This window comes from Anopheles arabiensis, chromosome 2 (assembly GCF_016920715.1).
Source record: "Anopheles arabiensis isolate DONGOLA chromosome 2, AaraD3, whole genome shotgun sequence".
NCBI classification, from domain to species: Eukaryota; Metazoa; Arthropoda; class Insecta; order Diptera; family Culicidae; genus Anopheles; species Anopheles arabiensis.
The window spans coordinates 36,637,082-36,656,712 of record NC_053517.1 but is presented as its reverse complement, the minus strand read 5'-3'; the positions used below and the strand labels follow the sequence as shown (position 1 = coordinate 36,656,712).

Genomic DNA, 19,631 nt, shown 5'->3' with positions numbered 1-19,631 from the left:
TTGGTGCGGGCTTGAAGTCTTATGGATCTCAGCAGTCGGTGAAGCCCATAGTATGCACGATTCCCCAGCACAACCTCGAGACTGTCGCCGTCAACTAATACACTGCTTCCCAGATGGTCTGAGTCACCGGCAAGCAGGTACTTCGTCTTCGTCGCATTGATTCTGAATCCAATTCTTGATGCTTTGCTTGAGTCGGGTGTACGCCTCACACACCTTCGCTGTTGTCCTGCCGATGATGTCGATATTATCCGCGAAGCCAAGAAATTGGAGTGATCGGTAGAGGATCGTGCCACGGATGTCGTTGTCTAGTCCCGCGCCTCGAGTGACACCTTCCAGGGCGATGTTGAAGAGCAGACAGGAGAGTCCGTCACCTTGCCTCAGACCCCTATGAGATTCGAACGATTCCGACGTCAAGTTCGATACTCTCACCTTGCACTGCACCCTGTTCAAGGTGGCCTCTAACAGCCGGATCAACTTCCCAGGGAAATGCTACCGCTGCATGATGCTCCATAGCTCCTTCCGGTCTATGGTGTCGTAGGCCGCCTTGAAGTCGATGAACAGGTGGTGCGTTGGGATCTGGCGCTCTCGGCACTTCTGGAGGATCTGCCGTAGAGTGAAAATTTGGTCGGTGGTGGATTTGTCTCCAACAAACCCAGCTTTGCAAATTTGTAGCAAGGGTAAATAATGTCATCATCACCGGTAATAAAATAAAATTATTTAAAACCATCTTTTTACTTATTATTTCTTTTATAGCATTTACTTTGAATTCCTTTTGCGGTACCATAATTATAATATTTTTTTGTTTTAACACATCGCATTCCTTTCTGTTGTTGTTATTGTTGCAGACAGCGGATTGAATTGAATAAAAACATCTTTGAAAACTTATCAATTAAACACACCCTCCCACCCACACACTTTCTAGGCCTTTTTTTGCTTGGGGCTGCTTCAAACATGTTTCTTCCCCTCTTGTTTCAAACAAAGGGACGAGCGTGGGAGGGGGATAGGCTGGGCTGGGTAGCCAATGGGGGGGGATAAAAATTCTGGCATAGTGTCTAACATGCAGTAAACATAGGACAGAATTATACTAAAAATATTTTGTATAAAAATTAGCATTAAAACCTTACATACTGTTTAAGCCTTCCAGTATATGCTGCAGTGAATACAATTGCTCCACTGTCGGTGGCACTCTGAAATCATGCTTTTTTTAATTTACACAATGTTGAAGCTATTTGTCACAAAGTGTAGCACTTTAACGATCGATATGTAAAAACCCAAACTGTCGTTTCAAACAAATGTGCTTAAAAAAACGCAGTTTGTCCACCACTGAGGCGACGCCACAGTGCGTCCGCGTTGAATTGCCGGGTAGTAGCACTGGGAGAGGTCACTCATCGAATTGCATCGAATCATTTTTACACGTTACAGGTATTTTAAACATAACCTAAACGATGGGTAAGGGGGGTTGGGGGATGGATATTAAGAAAAAACAGAACAAACAAACAAAGGAAGAAGCAAAAAAATCAAACTGTTGTTAACGTTACGTTTACATTGTTTCCGTTTTGCAGGAAGTCTTTTGATCTGCTGCAGCCTCGTTCCGCTGCCCGGCACGCTTCACTGGCCATATCCATATCAATCCCACAACACTGAGCAAAAGTGGTTTGTTTAGTTTTTTGTTCTGTTTTTAATCGACACGTTCGTTACGATAAGCTATGTTTTCCTTTCCTTGCAGCATCATATGCCACTACATTGTGTGTTGAGCGAGCGCCCGCTGTCGGTCGCTCTCACCTTGCGAGCCTTCTGTAAGCCCTTTTCCCGGGCAGTCCTTTAAAACACATACACACACACACATGCAATATTGAACAAGTTTCTATCTATTATGCGCTGTGCACTTTTGTTTTGTTTTGTTTTTTTTTTTATGGTACAAGTGTTATCTTTTCACACTGTACATTTTAGTGTTTTGCCTTGGTGTGTAGTGACGCAAGATTGAGTTGCCTCTTTGTCTAAATTATATGTTTATGCACACCCCTTTAGCTTGGTTTCAGCCCAATAGCTGCACATTCCATTTACCAGTGCAGTAGGTAAATGGATAAATAAGCGTCGTAAGCTGTTAATAATTCGGGTTCTTTGTGTTTTTGCTTTGTTTGCGCATCCTTACCATTGTTCTCTATTGTTTTGCGGAGGTTGGGGAGTTTTTGGGGTGGGGGGGGGTCCTTTAGGCTTTGCTTCTTTTCACTTCACATTATCCATCTATCTCTCTGTCTCACTCTCTTTATAGCTCTCTGTGTGCCTGTGTGGAGGCTTATTTCGGTTACAATACGTTGTGCGTAGGCTTTGCCACTAAACTATTTCGCTCTTGCCTTTGGGGGGAACTTCTTGTGAAGCTGCTTTACATTTCATTTATTTTGATTTTTCTTTTCTTCTTCTGTTTACAAACAACACACACACATACACACCGATATATGTATATATTGTAAATGGGCTCTAGGCTGGGTGGGCACGCAGACACTTGTGGGAGTTGGTTTTGCTTAGTAAATCAAATAGGTGATTTAACCATTAAATGGTAGTTTTTTTGTTGTTGTTGCGTATACTTAATCACTCCAAAGCACCAACAATTTCTAAACAATATCCATCCCACCGCTATTCTGCCTCATGGGCCCTTTACATGGTTCACGGCTTACATACCTGCTGCTTACAATACGTACTGATTCTTACTCTTTTTCTTACAACCATTATTTGTTGCTCAACTTGTTTTTTTTTTTCGAGTAAGCATGCTGTAAAGCCGAACATTTCCAACAGTAATATAACAGCAACTCCCTTCCGTGTTACTAACTCTCTTTCTCTCCCTAACACGGAGAACGCGGAACAACGCGTGAGAAAGAATGAAGCGAACGCGACACAGCAACGATGGATAAACGGTTACTCCTCTGCCTGTGCGGACGAATGGTGATGTGTTTTGGTAAGGATGGAATTGATAAATTCATGTGTATGTGTGTGTATGTGTGTCTGTGTGCGCGCGTACGCTCTGCGGCTTTAATCCTTCACGCAGATAATGGATTCTCGGCCCTTGCCGACACCGATCCACTTGACCGGCACATCCAAATCGCTCTCGATGAACCGGATGTAGTCTTGGGCCTGGGGCGGCAGCTCGCCGAAATCGCGCACATTCTCCGTGCACTGTAGCCAGCCCGGCACGGTCACATAGTTCACCTCCACCTGGCTAAGGTCGGTGATCGAACCGGGGAAGTAATCAATCTTCTTTCCGTTCAGATTGTAACTGCAACGTAAAATCGGCAACGGGGTAAAATACACAGGACGAGGATTAGAACGGACGTTTAAAAGTGTCGGTTTGCAGAGGACGTTGAGAATGCCTTACCTGACAGCCACCTTAATTTCCTTGAGCGTATCTAGAATGTCTAGCTTGGTCAGACAGATAGCGGTGTATCCGTTGACCATGGAGGTATATCTTAGCAGGGGCAGATCGAGCCAACCGCACCGACGAATTCGCTGCGTTGTAACGCCAACCTCACCACCACGCTTCTGCAGTAGCGATCCAATTTCCTGATAAGAAAAAAGAAGGATGCAAACACATGATTCGCTAGTTGCCGAAAGTGACCCTCGGACCCAGGGGCGCGGCTACTTACATCGAGCAGTTCCGTCGGGAAGGGTCCATCGCCCACGCGTGTCGTGTACGCTTTGACGACACCGATCACCTCACCGATCGACTGCGGTGGCAAGCCCAGTCCCGTCAGCACACCACCGATACTGCAATTGCTGCTCGTCACGTAAGGATAAGTACCTGGAAGAGTTAACAGAAGAAGCAAACCGTGGGATCATGTTTGGTTCCTTTTGCAACCCAGCCCAAGAAGAAGAAAACCTACCAAAGTCAATGTCCAGCATGGCGGCATTCGCTCCTTCGACCAGTACGCTTTTGCCCTCCTTGAGCGACGTGTGCAGGTACGAGACCGAGTCGCGCACCAACGGTCTCAACCGTTCGGCATACTCGCGATATCTATGTAACGGTGGTAAGAAGCAAAGGTCCAACACAAGTCCATCTGATGTCATCTTCCTCCGTCGTCCTACGGGCCCCGCCCAGGGCCCAGGGCAGGCCAGCAGGTTGACAGAGGAGGACGAGCGAGTGGCCAACCTTTACTTACCGTGCGAGTTCCGCATTTACGTCCACCGAGAAATCGGGATACAGTCGTTTGTACATTGCTACCAGTGCCTCAAACCTAATATACCGTCGTCCAATCCACATGCGCAGGAAGGTGGTGATGCACAATGAATTCCCCGTGAACGGAAGCGGGACGATTGGGTTAGAAAAGAATAATGATACAAACGAAAGTGAATTAACATTTCTATTAACACGCACGATGATGCTGACGCTTACTTTTCACTGAACATCTTGAAGTCACCCAACAGATCCGACACGCGGATGCCATTGCGGGTTGCCTTGCTGGAGTAGCACGGGCCGATGCCTTTCTTGGTCGTGCCGAGCGATTTGCCACCCTTTTCCGCCTCCTGCAAACCATCGACCTGCTGGTGCAGGTCCAGCACCAGGTGAGCGCGGTTGGAGATGATGAGCCGGTCGGTCCAGTTCTTCAATCCCTTCGCCTCGTTCTTGGCCAGCTCCTCGAACAGGCCGGGCAAGTGAACGACCACTCCATTGCCTACGGAAGACAGATTAGAACGCAAAACATTAGATTGGGTATTGATTTGTATTAACAATTCGTATTTATGTAGTGTATCAGATAAATTCGCTTCAATTGATCGTGTTTTGACGTAAAAACCCATAATTTAACTAGTTCTTCATAAACTCCCCACTAAACTAGCCTTCATGCATGCAAATAAATATCGTTTTTTTGAATCACAGCGAAAACTAAGGGCTGTTTAGCGTACCAATAATTGAACACCACGGGACCCCCGGCCGCTCGCGTGGTGAAGTGGCACGGACCCTCCTCTCCGTGGAAAGTTCGTACTGTGACACACGTGCCACATCAGTTCGTGACTCAAACGATAAAACAACCGCTGTGCTACCCACCCAATCGATCTTTTGTGAACGGGGTATAAGCCCGCCCCACATGCCCGCCACTTGCCAACTTGTTTACGAGACTTATCAGTCATAGGCCGCACTACTCGCTACTCGCTATCTATATTCGTTTGTGTTGTGCTGTGCGGATGTATTTTGTTGATGAGCTTAAAACAAACTGCCTCCTTCCCAGCACTTTTCGCAAGGTCAAATCGGTGTTGTGTACGATCAAAAGCAAAGCAGAACCGCAAATGCTTTAATTTAATGATTGTGTGGATGTTTTCTGTTAGTTTCGATTTGGTTTGGGTGGTAATATTTAATCATAAATCCTAATCATGATTTATAACAGCAACAGCATGATTTATACATCAACAAAGTAATAAATAAATAATGAAAAACCTAGTGCATGGTTTATAAACGGTAAACAAATACAAGAAAAAGCACACCAAACACAAACTTAATTAAAAAAGTATAAAACAGAAAATAATAAAATAAGCACTAATCCAAACATTAAACACATAAATCATAAAACCTTGAAAGCAAATCATCCTTACACACCCACCCCCTCTTCCCATTCAAATTATGGTAATCAAAACTTTGACCCAAACTGGGAACATTTGATCGATAAACACATTTTCTCATGTTTTTTTCTGTCCATGATTAAATTGCCAAAAAATGCCCACAGTCGTGTGTTTCTGGTAGGAGCCTAAGAAGAAGGGGAAACCCCTAAACCACAGAGAGGTCTTTCTTATTACCTCGAAGGGAAACAACCTTGAGCGAAACGCAAAACTAACTCAAGGATATAGTGGTGTTGTTTGGTATGTGTGTCTCGTTCGGTTGGTGATTTCGCGGTTTTGTTCATCACCGACTGTGAAGCCTAAAGGATAACGTGACTGTGACGCATCGATGACACAAAGTTTCCCGCTAAATTGTTGGGCCAACCTTCCCTCCCTTCCCTAACCCTCCATTCCGTTTTTAATACAGAAATGGGTGATTAATTGTTTAGATTACCGACAACCGAAACAGAACGAACGCAACACACACACAAAGCGCCATAAAAATGGAGAAGAAAAGTTTATTATTGCCACAGAGCATTACATCCCCGCCCTGAGGATCCGTTTAGTGATCGTGTAAAAATGAGCGTGAAATATGTTGATGATTGCTTACAAAAGACACATCTAAATATAGCGCATTCCATACAAAACGAGGGCTCATTATACTGTCAAACTCTTTACAATGTTGACTACAATAAAAAAATAATTGAATATATTTCTCGCCATTTTTCACCGAGATCTGTGAACGTGGATATTTTGAAGACCGAAATAAACGTGCATTGTGCAGAAAATAGTATAAATATTTTAAGAGTATGGTATTCTTTCTGTTGTGAAAAATAACAAAAAAAAAAAATATTTTACGATCCTCATTTACTCGATCGCTCAGTGGAACTTAAGGCTATTACAATCTAATCCGAAACAATGACTAAATGTTTACTCATTCGTTTAGTTTTGTGTGCTGAATAATAATGGACAAAGTTTGAAAAGCAAAAGCAAGTTTGTTTACAGCAACGCGTGTTTTGAGCTATATGTGTATGTGTGTGTGACCGAATGGTCTTTATGCTATTTACAAAGTTTACAATCTTCACACACGAAAGGCTTCAAACCGTTGCCGATACAAAGTTTTATTAATCGTGTATTAAAGTTTTCACTTCAAACCACCCACCACCAAGCGTGAATGCTTTTTTTTTATCAATGAAACGCAAAGTCTGCCACTGCCAAACACTAAGCCACAAAATAAACAACGAAAGGCAAAGAGTACCATCGAAAGTGCTGCCAGAAGCAGTTATTACTATGCCATTCACCACGCTCATTAAGCCGCAACTCACAATATTGCACCAGTTGCAGTTGCCCAAACGGGCAAAATCGTTACGAGCTAGAGAAAACGTGTGCCAATATTAGATGCCTCCCCGCTAGGCATGAAAAGGAATTTACAAACAAATAAAAAAAAGGAAAAACTCTCGATCAGCACGAAAAGCAATCCATCTCCCGCCGGGCGAACTCGACGATCACGTAAATTGTCATGTGATGATGGAAGACGCGGCGAGATGAACACACGATCCACCCTTGCTTCCACACACACTACCGTTTTGCACCGCACGCTTTGGTCGAGAATTTGACATGTAAGCGTTTCTCATCTAGTCGATATCATGCCGTTTTTGCTAACGAACACAGCAACAATAGCCCTAGGCTAGGCAAGTAGATAACGACGACAGCGACGACAGCGACGTTGAGAATTGTTTGTGAGAGGGAGGTTATTAGAAAGATACTTGGCGCACCATTTGCTCATTGCGGACACAAGACAAACCGGTGCTATACCACCACCACCACCACCGGACAGTAGTATCTATTTCTATTGGGTGGCACGACCTCAACACACGGTGCCAGTCAGCCACCATACCATCATGCACTGTTTCGTCTCAATGGCAGTAGGACGACTTTTGCACTTGAAATTTGTCGCTCGCAACACGATCGCAAGACGACATAGAGCGAAAAACCAAGCCCGGCTACCGAGGCTACCGGCTTACACCCTTCACCCGCGTTTTGCTGTGCTGACCTTAGTATGCCTAAATAGAAACATGCTGTTCGCACTTCAAGGATATTTGGGGCCCTTCTGTTCTGTGTGTGTGCATAGCGTTTGTATTGACGCACATGGTTGATAGATGAGAGGCGATCGATGGATCAATGCTCAAACTACATATTTTATTCGTGCAAATATTAATAAATAATGTTTCAGAAAAATGTAATTCCGTGTGCAATGGGAAATGGCCAAATGGTCACGTTCACATGGTGATTATATTTTTATTTTAAAAAATGATATCAGCAACATCATTACTATGGATGTCATGTCACATCCGCAGTGCAGTCGATTGACGAAACATGCAAGACATATCTTAGGGTGAATGCAGCCGGGAATGCAAAGATTGTTGATAAAATTTTATCGTGCTGATAAGCATTGCAGGCTTTTGTGTGCGCATGAGATGCATGTCCCACGAACGCAAGGAACAATCGCATTGGTGTAGTTAGTCATGCTGGCCTATAGAAGCTTTCGAGACTTGATAAATACCACGCAGCCGGATAATCAATCCTTGCAACGGAGCGGACGGTTTATACGAGACTTGAACCTACGACATGTGCATGTTGTTGACTATTGCTATTAATTGTAACTCAAATTGTAAGAATAAAACGTTCATACGTGTTCGTAATCCTGCCCTGAGTACGAGAGAGGCGTTCAATCCAGTATTGAATTATTTCGCAACATACTGTTAGTCCTAAAACTGACCTGTGCTTAAGCTTCTTTTTTTGCATTTTAACACTTACCAATAATAGAAATACATTTCTCGTGAATGATCCCACTGGGCAGCAGGTGGAAATCAAAGTCAACTCCATTCACCACCACCGTATGGCCGGCATTATTTCCACCCTGTAATTAAAGAAGAAGAAAATACATTATTGATATGGAAAATGATTTAAAACAAAACGGCAATACGGCCAAAACCGCCCCTCTTAAATACTTTTTTTTAGCAATTGAAATTTGAAACTCTTTGCGATACAATCATAGCGTATGTTGAAGCGAATTTATTACTGGTAAGCTATCGTTTTGCCAGTCCCGTGGTACAGTCGTCTTCAACTCGCACGACTCAACAACATCCCGTATGAATCCAAACAGAGTAAGTAGAACCAACAATTCACGGCTAGCCACGCTCGTAGACAGGCCTAGAGGTTGTTGCGCCAAAGAAGAAGTATTACAAAAATATCGTAGTAGTCATACTACATACGTAAGTAAATATTGTTCACTATCATTGAAAAATCAAATAAAAATAACTTTCTTTGGGTTCTGCTTAATTATTGGTAAACATCGTCTAATGATTACACTGTGCAGCTGATCAAGTTTAACACACCAAACGATCATGGCTAGTAATTAAAAGCGATAATAGCGGACATCCTTTGCGCATTCTACTTTCTCTGCGCCACACACCCGAAAAAGCAACAGCAACCTGTTTAAGATCGTGTTTGTATGTGGTTGTCTGTAGCGCGGTTCGATCGACGGTAACGATTGTGTGCAGCAAAATATTTTTGGCCTTTCGATGGTATTGCTATCATGGACGGTGTGTGCACGGAGCTGAGGCCAGCAGCTGTTTCCACCCGTGTTTGCCGTGTTTTTTTGACTCCTTCGTTCCCTCCATCGAACGTGATCTCCCGTGTGTACTGCGCGGGTGGATGAGAGCATGATCATTTCAGTCTATCTTTTGGGAGGTTTTTGTTGCTGTTGTTGTTGTTGTTGTTGTTGGATGTTTCAAGTGCAGCAATGGTTGATGAAGACACATGGCGCCTGCGCCAACCACCATCGTCGGTTTTCGGTAGAATAGAAGAAAGTAAAAACTAACTATACCAGTGGCGTGTGTGAGGATCGTTCTGTATTTATGAACGAACCATCCGCCAGCTTGCTGCTGGTAGTAGTGGTCACCTTGGTCCATTAAGAGGCGCGGTAGTGCTCGACCATAGCGTCTCGGTTCTCTCCAACCTTTGCTCGCCCTTCCCACCTTTCTCTTCCGAAAACAGGGAGCAGAAAGGCAGAGACTAACCGCCAGTGCTATTCTTATCGATCGTGTTAACATGCGCAAATTTCAACTGACCGGGTCATGTGATGGACGTTTTTTGAGGGGCTGAATAGACACGACAAGACAACTTTTCCCCCCATGACCTCTCATCTCGCTCTTCGAGCGGTTGCAATTTCCTCCCCTAGGTGGTGTCCTCCTGAGCCGGATGGGGTAAAGAAAAAGCGAGAGAGAAAGTGTGCAATAAATTATGCTTAAAGCCGACGCTAAACACAGCACAATGGCAACCGCAGAAACAAAACAAACCACCGTAGCAGCGGTGAGGTGAAAACAAACACAATGCGTGGGGATATTTTGGGAAATTTTTGAATATTTCCATTACATCATCACGCCACAGCGAAGCCTCTTGGTGCGCGTGAGGTTTAGTGGTATTTACAGCTGGTTAGAAGTGGGATCATTTTTCTAAGAAAGAATTGACAACGCAGTGCCGCGGATCGCACGACAATATGACGGAATGACACACACACACACACACAACGGCAATCGCATCCCGTAATTGCATCAATTGCTCTTCTATCGATAAAGAGAATTCGCTCAGTCATTGCATTGAGGTGTGTAAGCGCAACGCGACAAGCCACAATAGATTGTACGTCAGCAGCAGCAGCAGCATGGACGGGCCCTCTAGGAACTATGTATTAGCATCTCGTTGATTGTTATTAGTTCAAGGGAAACAACTGAGAAATGCGCAAGGTTGTACGAAATCATTTTGGCCGTGATTACACGCTTCCTTATCAGTCTCCTTAATGAAGAGCAGAAAGCGGGTGCATGTTGAGCCCCTAACACTTTCATCTCAACCGAACGCGACACTCACACGCCACACATACGTACGCAAATGACGCGTGGACGTACCACATGACGCAGTGAGCCCATGGCAAAAAAGAGGCTTTGTGTATCAGTTGACCTGCGGTTACACGGGCTGGGTTGGTGTTAATCGGCATGTGATTATGAATCAAAATATACGCTTCCCCCCTCCACTGCGGAACGACAGATGTTGGCTTTCTGGCCGTATTGCGCGCAATACGCCACCGTTTGGTGCCTGTTTTTGCCATGCTGCTTATCTTATCCTCACGCCAAGTGACTAGACACCCAAACGCTCTTCAAGTTAATCTCAATTAAGTGTCCGAACAAATAAAAAAAAACGATACGAAATACGCCCAAATGTTACGCGATATCGTCGCATTCAGGAGTGGACGTGCAATGCAAAAAAAAAAAACAGCACTAACCGGTGGTTACAATCGGGGGTACAGAATTTACAGCACCATCAATTAAGACTCGAGCGAAAATGGTTCGAATTCGTCCCCGTGACCCAGTGCCACTGCCTGTGGTAGAACGATGCGCTTGTTTGCACTGGGAAGACACTGACAGTGATGAGGGGGTGGGGTTCGTGATTATGAAACATCTTGCAAAGCTTCCAATCATAGTGTGTAGCAGGCCATGGCGAAGAGCATGAAACGGTGGGTAGGGGGGGGGAGAGTTTCGCTTCATCATCACGGTCACATGTTGATTTGTGCGCTACGTGTGCACTTCTATAAAGGAACTGGCAGCAATTATTACCCCTCCGATGGTCACCCCAGCACACTCACCTGACAGCGGCACACGATGTCTGCGTCGGCGGCCAGCATATCGACCACCTTGCCCTTGCCTTCGTCGCCCCATTGGGCACCCAGCACCACGGTCACCTTCTGGGTGTACGGGTTCTGGCGGCGATTGTGCATCTGTTCGTGCGTGTTGTTTGCAGCAGTGTGATTACTGTCACTGCTGTTGTGATTGGCCGTGCCGTTCACAGCCATTTGGTGATTTGCCGCCGACATACTGGAAGGAAAAGCGCTTTCTGCTGCTGCGCGGGTGTTGTTATCAGAGATGCCTTCCTTTGCTGTTCCTGCTGGTGTGCGAGTGCGTGTGTGTTTGTGTGTGGCTTCGGCCAACGCAATTAACACACGTATGTAAACCACCTGGTTTCTGGTTTGTGCCGCCTGTTGGCAGTTATAAGGTTGGTCTTGCTTGCAGGACCTACGCCGCACCGAGAATGATGGCAGGTTACCGATTACCGAACACACTCGGCTTCCGGAAACTAGATTACACAATCCACTTCCGGTGAAAGAGCACTAAAAATGGGCGATCCGGTTTGCGCTTCCAATCGACCCACCGCAGGAAAAAGGATGAACAATTGTCGACACTACGGACACTTCCTCACTAGCGCGCCGCGTAAAGCGAAACGAAAACCACGAGGTGTTGGGTAGAACAGACACCCTTTTGCAGTAGCGCACGGCGGCAACTTGCTGCCCACAGGACTACGCGAACACGCGAACGGCGGTAATAGTCGCGGACCCGAAAGCGCGGACACTTTGGTCACCAAAGGTTTCGACCAAGATCAACGAGGAGATCTTGTAACAACGCCGCCAAGCAGTCGTCGCAAAATACGCGAAACGCCGGAGGAAATGCACCCGAACCTCGTGCGGTTAGCACACCGAGAAAAAAAACAATAAAAACAATTTGACAGCTCGCAAAGATTGCCCACCAAGCAATTTGACCAAGAGCCGACTGAATTGAGCGACCTTTTCCATACAAGCAACTCACAGCTGCGGCGGCTTACACACACATTCAAGCAGCGCTTGAGCGACTCCTATGGAAACCGATGACAACCTTGGTGCTCAATCATTCTCTCTCGTTCTTTTATCAGTTTTATTCTTTCTGGCACAACTGGCGCACGCACCATTTTGAAAAATTCGTTTGACAGCAGCTCGAAGCAACACAAATATATTTATTTTTCACCGTGATCAGTTAATTTTGGAAAAAACTAAAACTTTACGATGGCAGCACAGCGTGATAAAAAGACTGGTTCCTCGTATCGGAAGCGTGATAGCTTGTTGAAGCAATATGCAAGGGAATGGGACATGGATATGGAGGAAGCAGGATGTAGCTACCAATATTCGGCACCGACTGGTAAAAAGCTTGTGTAGACGGACCGTGGTGGACTGATGCTAATATTACTAACCAAAAATTCTTACAGCAACACCAGAGCCACTTGCTCAATCCGCTGCTCCAGTGATTGAGCATGATATTCCATTGTCGGGGGATGAATTAGGTATTGTTTGCTATGATTGGATTTGTTGCAGTGTTTTTAATGTTGCTTGTTTTCAGCTGCACACTGTTCTGATAGTGATGCGTCTTTTTCGGACCCTGAGGATAATAATGCAACGGAATTTGACGATGGAGATGACGAAGGTGACCAACCTTTCCTTACCGATGATTTGTCCTTCAAGGATGCTCTTCGCGTATGGGTGTTGGAGGCCAACATTTCGCATCGCCGCACAAATGTGTTGCTAGATTTGCTTCGCAAACACAACCATCCTGAGCTGCCGAGGGATGCAAGAACTTTTTTAGAGACTCCCTCAGCGAATACCACACGGAGTCTGGTCTCTACTATCTCGGGTGGTCAATTATGGTATCAGGGGATTGCTAGCAGCCTTAAATCGTACTTTAGGTAATTATAATTGTTGTAGCACAAGCGACTGGTACGATGATCCCTCAAATGGCACATTTGTTCAGTTCATATTACATTAATCCGGTTTCTTCGCTGTTTTAGACTTGTGACACCGGACGTCAATGAAATGGAGCTAATTTTCTTTGTGGATGGGCTACCACTTCACAGAAGTGGTTTAACTCAGTTTTGGCCCATCCTGATGAGAATTCATGACATGCCAAATGTACCGGTAATGACGGTGGCAATTTTTTGTGGGGAAAGTAAGCCGGGAAGCCTTCAAGGTTACTTGCAACCGTTTGTCACGGAACTAAACTACTTGCAAGCCAATGGACTACTGATAAACGGTCGCCCATATAAAATATGGTTCCGGGCCATGATAGCAGATACACCAGCTCGAGCTTACATCAAAGGTACGAATAGTTAGCTTCTACTTTCGCAACGATTATTCATGGCTGTATATCACATTGCAGGTGTTAAATCATTTAACGCTCGTTACGGGTGCATTAAATGCAAGACCCGTACCACAAAGGATCCAACAACGAAACGCACCTACTACGGGCAGTTTGGTGCTGCGCGACGGACCCATGAAGAGTTCTGTAATGGTGCATACGTCGACCATTGCAAAACCACTACACCTTTGGTTAAGCTAGACAATTGCGACATTATCAAAGATATAATTACCTCAGAACCTCTGCATGTACGAGATCACGGAGTTACGCGCAGACTAATGCTAAATTGGACTGAAGGAATATTTGGAACGAGTCGTAGGTGGACGGAACCGATACGCGAAGCAGTTTCCAACGAGATTCGGGAACTGCTTCTGCCGTCAGAGTTTCAACGAAGTGTGCGGAGCCTTAAATATTTACGCTTTTGGAAAGGGTTGGAGTACAACTACTTCTTGCACAACATTAGCTTGATTGTCCTTAAGGGAAGAATAAGCGATGTTGAGTATAACCATTTCATGCTGTACTTCTGTGGCATGACTCTGTTCAGCTCAGCTGAATACGAAGATGATTGGCCAATGGCAGATCAGATGTTGCGAAAATTTGTTTTCGATTTTGCCACCGTTTATGGCGTCACGTTTTTGTCTAGTAATGTCCATTACCTGTTGCATGTTTACGAAGATGTTGTTCGGTTTGGACCACTACACAACATTTCTGCCTACAAATTTGAAAGCCATCTTCAAGAGCCCAAAAATTTACTACGAAACGGTAGAAATTGTTTAGCACAAGCTGTGAACAGGTTAACCGAGCTGCAACACATTAACTACGCACGGCCCTCTAACGAGCCTTCGTTTCCGTACATAGTAAACAAAGGAAATGATGTTACTGCTTATGTGATGGCTAATTGCACATTAAAAAATGATAAAAAAAAATTGCTGGTTTATGTTGAAAAATAAGAGTATAGGAATGTACAGCACAGCATCACGCGAACAGGGTTCGATTGTTGTACATTGCCATCTATTTAGTGAAACCAGTGAACAGTTTGACTATCCATGCTCTTCATACATAATGAATATACGGAGAGCAAACATGTTACATTTAGACCTTTCATCGTTGGTACGTATACCAATTGAAGAGGTAAAGTTCAAACTTGTTGCGGTAAAAACCAAAACAGTTGAAATTTACATGTTCGTTCCGGTGCCTCATAGTATGGCGTAAAATATATTTTTTTCTCAACACTAAAAAGAGAAGCATAAGGTATTCCATGTTCAAAATTCATAATATATTTCGTTGCATATTACCGTCTAAACATTATTTTTTTTATATTTACATAAATTCAAAATTCTCTCCTCCCCCTCTCTCTCTCTCACACACACACACATACACACACAATATTTACATTATTTCACGCGTTTTCATCTACATTTTCTTCGACATCTAGACAAGATGGATTTGTGGCTTTCCGCGTTTTTTCGGCTTTCACCTGGTCCGGAGCGTAGCGAAGCTTTTTGCCGATAAAATTTGCAACCATTGTTTCATTGATGGCATAGAATCGATTGCTGCCAATCATTTTAAAAAGCTTTACCACCCTTCGTAGCTCGCGAAACGGAAATTTTTTTACTGGTCTGCCACCACCAGTCCAGCTGCATTGCGCGAGAAGCTCCTTCGTGAACAAAAAGTTCAATGCTTCCTGCATCCTCGTCTCGGGAGCTTCGCTGGCAATGCGCCCGTTCGCCCATGTAAATATTTTAACCTCGTACTGGGGATCAGACAGCTTTTCATTAAATTCTTTTAATTCTTCCACATTATTCAGTAGTTCAAACTCAAATTCTTCTTCCTGATGGGCTTGGAGTACTCTATTGCAAACACAATTTTTTACCTGGTCGGTCGTTACCTGGACCAGCCCCACTGATTTTTCAATCCGCCTGGAGCGTTTATCTAAATTTTCCACCGACATTTGCAGTCCATCTAGCTGTCGCATTATTGCATCGAGCTTGCTGTTAATCGTGGGTGGTTGTGGCTCTGCCGGAAGTGGCTCTGTCGGAAGTGGTTCTGGCGGAAGTGGTTCTGTTGGAAGTGGCTTGGTCGGCTGTGGCATTGCTCGTGGTTGCACTACGGTAGATGTGAGAGTGGTTGGCTGCACAGGTAAGGATGTTGTTGGGGGTACTTTTTTCAGGGCCGATGTTGGTTGCTGTTTCAGTGGTTGGTACACGAATCGCTCTGGCACTTTTCTTGTTGGCTGATTAGGATTACGTGAAGATGGTTGCTGCACGGAGGGTATGGCTGTAGTGGTTTGCTGGATTCCTAGCGATGATTTGGTGGGCACTTTTCTCCCTACCAATATTACTTTTTTATGTGTATGCTGCGCAACATTCATCGGTAGAGGAAGGGATGATTTTTCCGGAACTTTTGTTGTGATACGAGGTTGCGTGGATAATTTTCGCTGCGGCACGGATGTGGTGGGTATAGTTCTAGCTAATATAAGTTTCGATTGCTTGGTAGGCACGGTTGGTTCATTTGACGATGATGCTCGTGGTTCTATTGTGCGTGTGATTTGTGGTATGCGGGTGGAAGTAGCTGGGATCGATATAGGCACGGATGTACGAGGTTGTCCTGGTTGAATGAAAACAATTTTTTTGCGTTTCTCGGGAGGTACAGCAGTTGAAGTGGGAGAATCTTCGAGGGATGATGGTGGTGTTGCTGATAAATTGCAGAAGTCCGGGTCTAGGTCCTTAGACATTTTGGGATCTGTAAAACAGTTCACGCATACATCACACGTTGTTAATTCGCACTACCTTCTGCGCAACAAATATCACATCACAAAATTTTATTTCTAACTTACCTGCTTGTTGTTGGCAAAAAAAATGACACACTTGAAAAATTTTCCCCACTGTCGACTGCACGTAGGACTGCACTGCTCGAGAGTCAAATCGTTAATGAACGGACACTAAGATCAGGGAACTAATGTCTTTTATCCCCAAACCCTAAACACGTGTGGACAGCTGAATGAAAAATTCGGCGAAAATTTTGCTCCACAATGCAGCACCAAACGCAGGGATCGCTTTATTGCAAAGCGTATGCATCAATGAATGGACTAATTCGAGGAAAAACAAGTGTGCCCTGTTTTCCATCGACGCGCACAACAAACCTTTCTCGCCACCCCATCCCTTCCTCCCTTGTGCTCGGTGCAGATCAATGAATGAAATTCCACGAAAAATGCGTGTGCGTTGTGTGTCCACCAGTGCGCGTTTTGTGCCGAAAGCTCCTTCCGTAACATTTCCATGCGTGCCAAAGAATGGACAAATTCTAAGGAAAAAGGGTGCACAATTGTACTTGCTTGTTCCAAAGGGCAAAAAAACACACATTAAAAAAATATCAAGTGTGCCTTGTGTGCCATACCAGTGCGCGTTTTGTGCCCAATGCTCCTTCCGTAACATTTCCATGCGTGCCAAAGAATTGACTAATTCTACGGAGAAAGTGTGCACAATTGTACTTGCTTGCTCCAAAGGGCAAAAAAAGTACACATAAAAAAATATCAAGCTATCATGCAATCCATCTCAATGCATTATATTGCAATCCTAACACGCCAGCCGCACAACACTCGGATGGTCTACGCAGTATCGTGCCGGTATAACAATCGCCAGGATCGGGATCGCAGTAAGTACATTTCTCATTCCGTCTGCATAAGCTTTAACCCCAACAAAACCCATCAGCTGATCATTCATATTCATTCTTCTCCTCCCACTTCTCCTCATACAGCAGCCGATACATGTGAGCGAAATAATACCACCATATGGGGCCATATGAGCGCGCAAGCCAACGCAGGCAGGCGACACAGTACTATCATACACATGTGCATACACACACATTTAAAGAGCCGTGGCTAAGCTACGCGCGAGCCGTGGCTAGGCTGTGCGCGAGCGAGCCTTGTGTTCATTTTTTTTGCTCTCTCCTGCAATTGACTGTAAGGCGAGCGGGGTATGAGGATGAGAGAGGGATGAGAGGGTACCACGAGCTACACATACAAACACACCGCCAAAGCAAAACCGCCAAGATGAAAAATGAGTTACCGTGAGTGTTCGTGCCACTCAATTCAGTCAAAACCTACTGCCATTTGACTCCAATCTTGATACAAACCGACTGGGCAAATTTGCACAAATCCGACGTCGGCCGACATGTCAAATTGCTTGGTGGGTGCGCTTCAATTCGCTGATTGACGTTTGACAGTTGATAGCAAGATGTGTAGACAGATGAGCTGAGCGCGGAAGAGAATTATAGCAGTTCAAAACTGCAGTAAACGGTTTGTGAAATTTGGTGTATTTTTCCGGTTTCTGTAGGAAACTAAAACTATTCATATGATCCATAACTGTAATTATTTTAGACCATTTATAGCATAAATCATACATATTATAGTTGATATGGGTAAAGGAGTAAATAAAATACGGTTGAATCAATATTTTCATTTTGCTAGTTAGGATGTTGAGCTTGCTTTTTTGGAACTCACAAGGCATCAATTCGACGTATCTCTATAAAATCACCAGCCAATTTTCCAAAAACGATACATAGAAACCCAAACACCACAGATCGGAAATGCCAGCGCCGACGTTTGATAGCTCGTGTGCGTGAAACTTCATGTACAAAAAGGCAAAAAAAATTACCTTTCAAATAGACATAGAGTGATCACGACTCGCGCGACAAAAACTAGTTCAAACATTCACTCCACGTAGATCAAAGTAGATCGTTTGACCCAGTCTACCTACTTTTTTTGTATTGTTTTTTTGTAAAAAAATATAAAAAAATTAGAATATTTTCAATTTTTTTTTTTTTAGTTTTGAATTAGTCTGGCTCGTAAAAAAAACTGGATAATTCAATTGTGGATTGGTTGATAATCGGTGAAGGCAGAAATGTCACGCGAGACATATAGCTGTTTGCAAAATTGAGCTACTTTTTGTCACGTGCGTGATGTTGTCCCAAGCGCCACAGATTAAGCTTAAACGACTGGAAAATTGAATATCCATAGAAAAAAAATGAAAGCTCCACAGCTTCATTGGTTTGATCAATAGATGGCGTATTACAACTCATCATTATATTGCTATCCTTTTCTTGCAATATGTTTCGACAAGTTTCATCTTATAACTTTCTGAGCAAAAATCTATATGAATGGTCGTGTGGTCAGATACGTGGGTATCAACACATACGACCATTACTCAAATCTCACTTGCTTCAGTGCTGGTGGTTTCCATTGGAGTTTAGTATTTAAACAATCGTATCGCCGTTCTAGTTCTAGCGATGCATAACTTCAATGCGAAACCATACAACAATACAGAGGAAATGAGAAAGCTCTCCTGCAAGCGATGAAGCTCAACTAGTTGGGATATCCCACCAACAAAGAGCGCCACCAGCTTTTTTGCTATTTTTAGAATGCATGAGTCGTTTGCCGTATGCTAAACGAAGTCTTTCTATATTCCGTTTAGGTAGAGAACTTGAGCCGTTTAGAAGCCGTTTAGTGGTCGTTTAGTGGATTTGTGGCACTTGGGGTCGCTCTATGTCTATTTGAACGGTTATAGATAGACTTTTACGAAAACTTTAAACATTTCAGCACAGCGTCGGCCGGCAGTCCTAATTAAGCTTTTACGCCTGGAAATTTAAATGCCATTGCTCAGGAATCGAAAAGAGTGTTCCCAAGAGCCACAAATGCACTAAAGTAGTGGTCATCGCTCCTGCCGGCGTGCAGGCGTGCGTGGGGAAAAATTAAAACTGTGGCGTCATCTGAGGGTGAATAGCCAGCCAGTTGAGCTTTTACTCGCTTTTATTGCTTTCACGATACCCCTGTACTATTGCATGGTTTCGCATTGAAATCATGCTTCGCTAGAACTAGAACGACAATACGATTGTTCAAATACAGTCAGAATTCAATAGTTGAACGCTTTTTGTTGGCCAGAGCGCCGCCTCACTATCATCTCACACCGACAACGGTTTTGTTTAAACGACCTTTTCGAGCAGTTTGAA

The 19,631-nt window shown here is 44.2% G+C and overlaps 2 protein-coding genes across 3 annotated transcripts; one reads left to right on the top strand and one right to left on the bottom strand.

Moving 5' to 3' along the window:
• Nucleotides 1-1,499: 1,499 nt before the first annotated feature.
• Nucleotides 1,500-12,138, bottom strand: LOC120893424 (adenylosuccinate synthetase). Of its 2 annotated transcripts, XM_040295284.1 has the most exons (8): nt 11,279-12,138; nt 8,398-8,500; nt 4,385-4,664; nt 4,152-4,226; nt 3,876-4,006; nt 3,639-3,793; nt 3,371-3,555; nt 1,872-3,271 (listed from the first exon to the last, which is right to left on the bottom strand). In XM_040295284.1, exons 1-8 carry the CDS (start codon nt 11,504-11,506, stop codon nt 3,028-3,030), a joined length of 1,401 nt encoding a protein of 466 aa, XP_040151218.1. In that variant the 5' UTR covers nt 11,507-12,138; the 3' UTR covers nt 1,872-3,027. The 2 variants fall into 2 exon arrangements, with proteins under 2 accessions (XP_040151219.1, XP_040151218.1); XM_040295285.1 differs by lacking the exons at nt 8,398-8,500; nt 11,279-12,138 and adding an exon at nt 4,894-5,092 and having other exon boundaries at nt 1,500-3,271.
• Nucleotides 12,139-12,265: 127 nt separating this feature from the next.
• Nucleotides 12,266-19,249, top strand: LOC120898087. Its single transcript, XM_040303435.1, has 5 exons — nt 12,266-12,780; nt 12,837-13,179; nt 13,282-13,589; nt 13,650-14,485; nt 19,190-19,249. Exons 3-5 carry the CDS (start codon nt 13,307-13,309, stop codon nt 19,247-19,249), a joined length of 1,179 nt encoding a protein of 392 aa, XP_040159369.1. The 5' UTR covers nt 12,266-12,780; nt 12,837-13,179; nt 13,282-13,306.
• Nucleotides 19,250-19,631: the final 382 nt, after the last annotated feature.

Coding starts and splice junctions, on each gene's coding strand:
- LOC120893424 (XM_040295284.1), bottom strand. CDS start 11,506: ATGTCGGCGGCAAATCACCAAATGGCTGTGAACGGCACGGCCAATCAC. Junction 8,501..11,278: donor ACATCGTGTGCCGCTGTCAG/GTGAGTGTGCTG, acceptor CTTTAATTACAG/GGTGGAAATAATGCCGGCCA. Junction 4,665..8,397: donor GAAATGTATTTCTATTATTG/GTAAGTGTTAAA, acceptor TGTCTTCCGTAG/GCAATGGAGTGGTCGTTCAC.
- LOC120898087 (XM_040303435.1), top strand. CDS start 13,307: ATGGAGCTAATTTTCTTTGTGGATGGGCTACCACTTCACAGAAGTGGT. Junction 13,590..13,649: donor AGCTCGAGCTTACATCAAAG/GTACGAATAGTT, acceptor ATCACATTGCAG/GTGTTAAATCATTTAACGCT. Junction 14,486..19,189: donor AGCCTTCGTTTCCGTACATA/GTAAACAAAGGA, acceptor GAACGGTTATAG/ATAGACTTTTACGAAAACTT.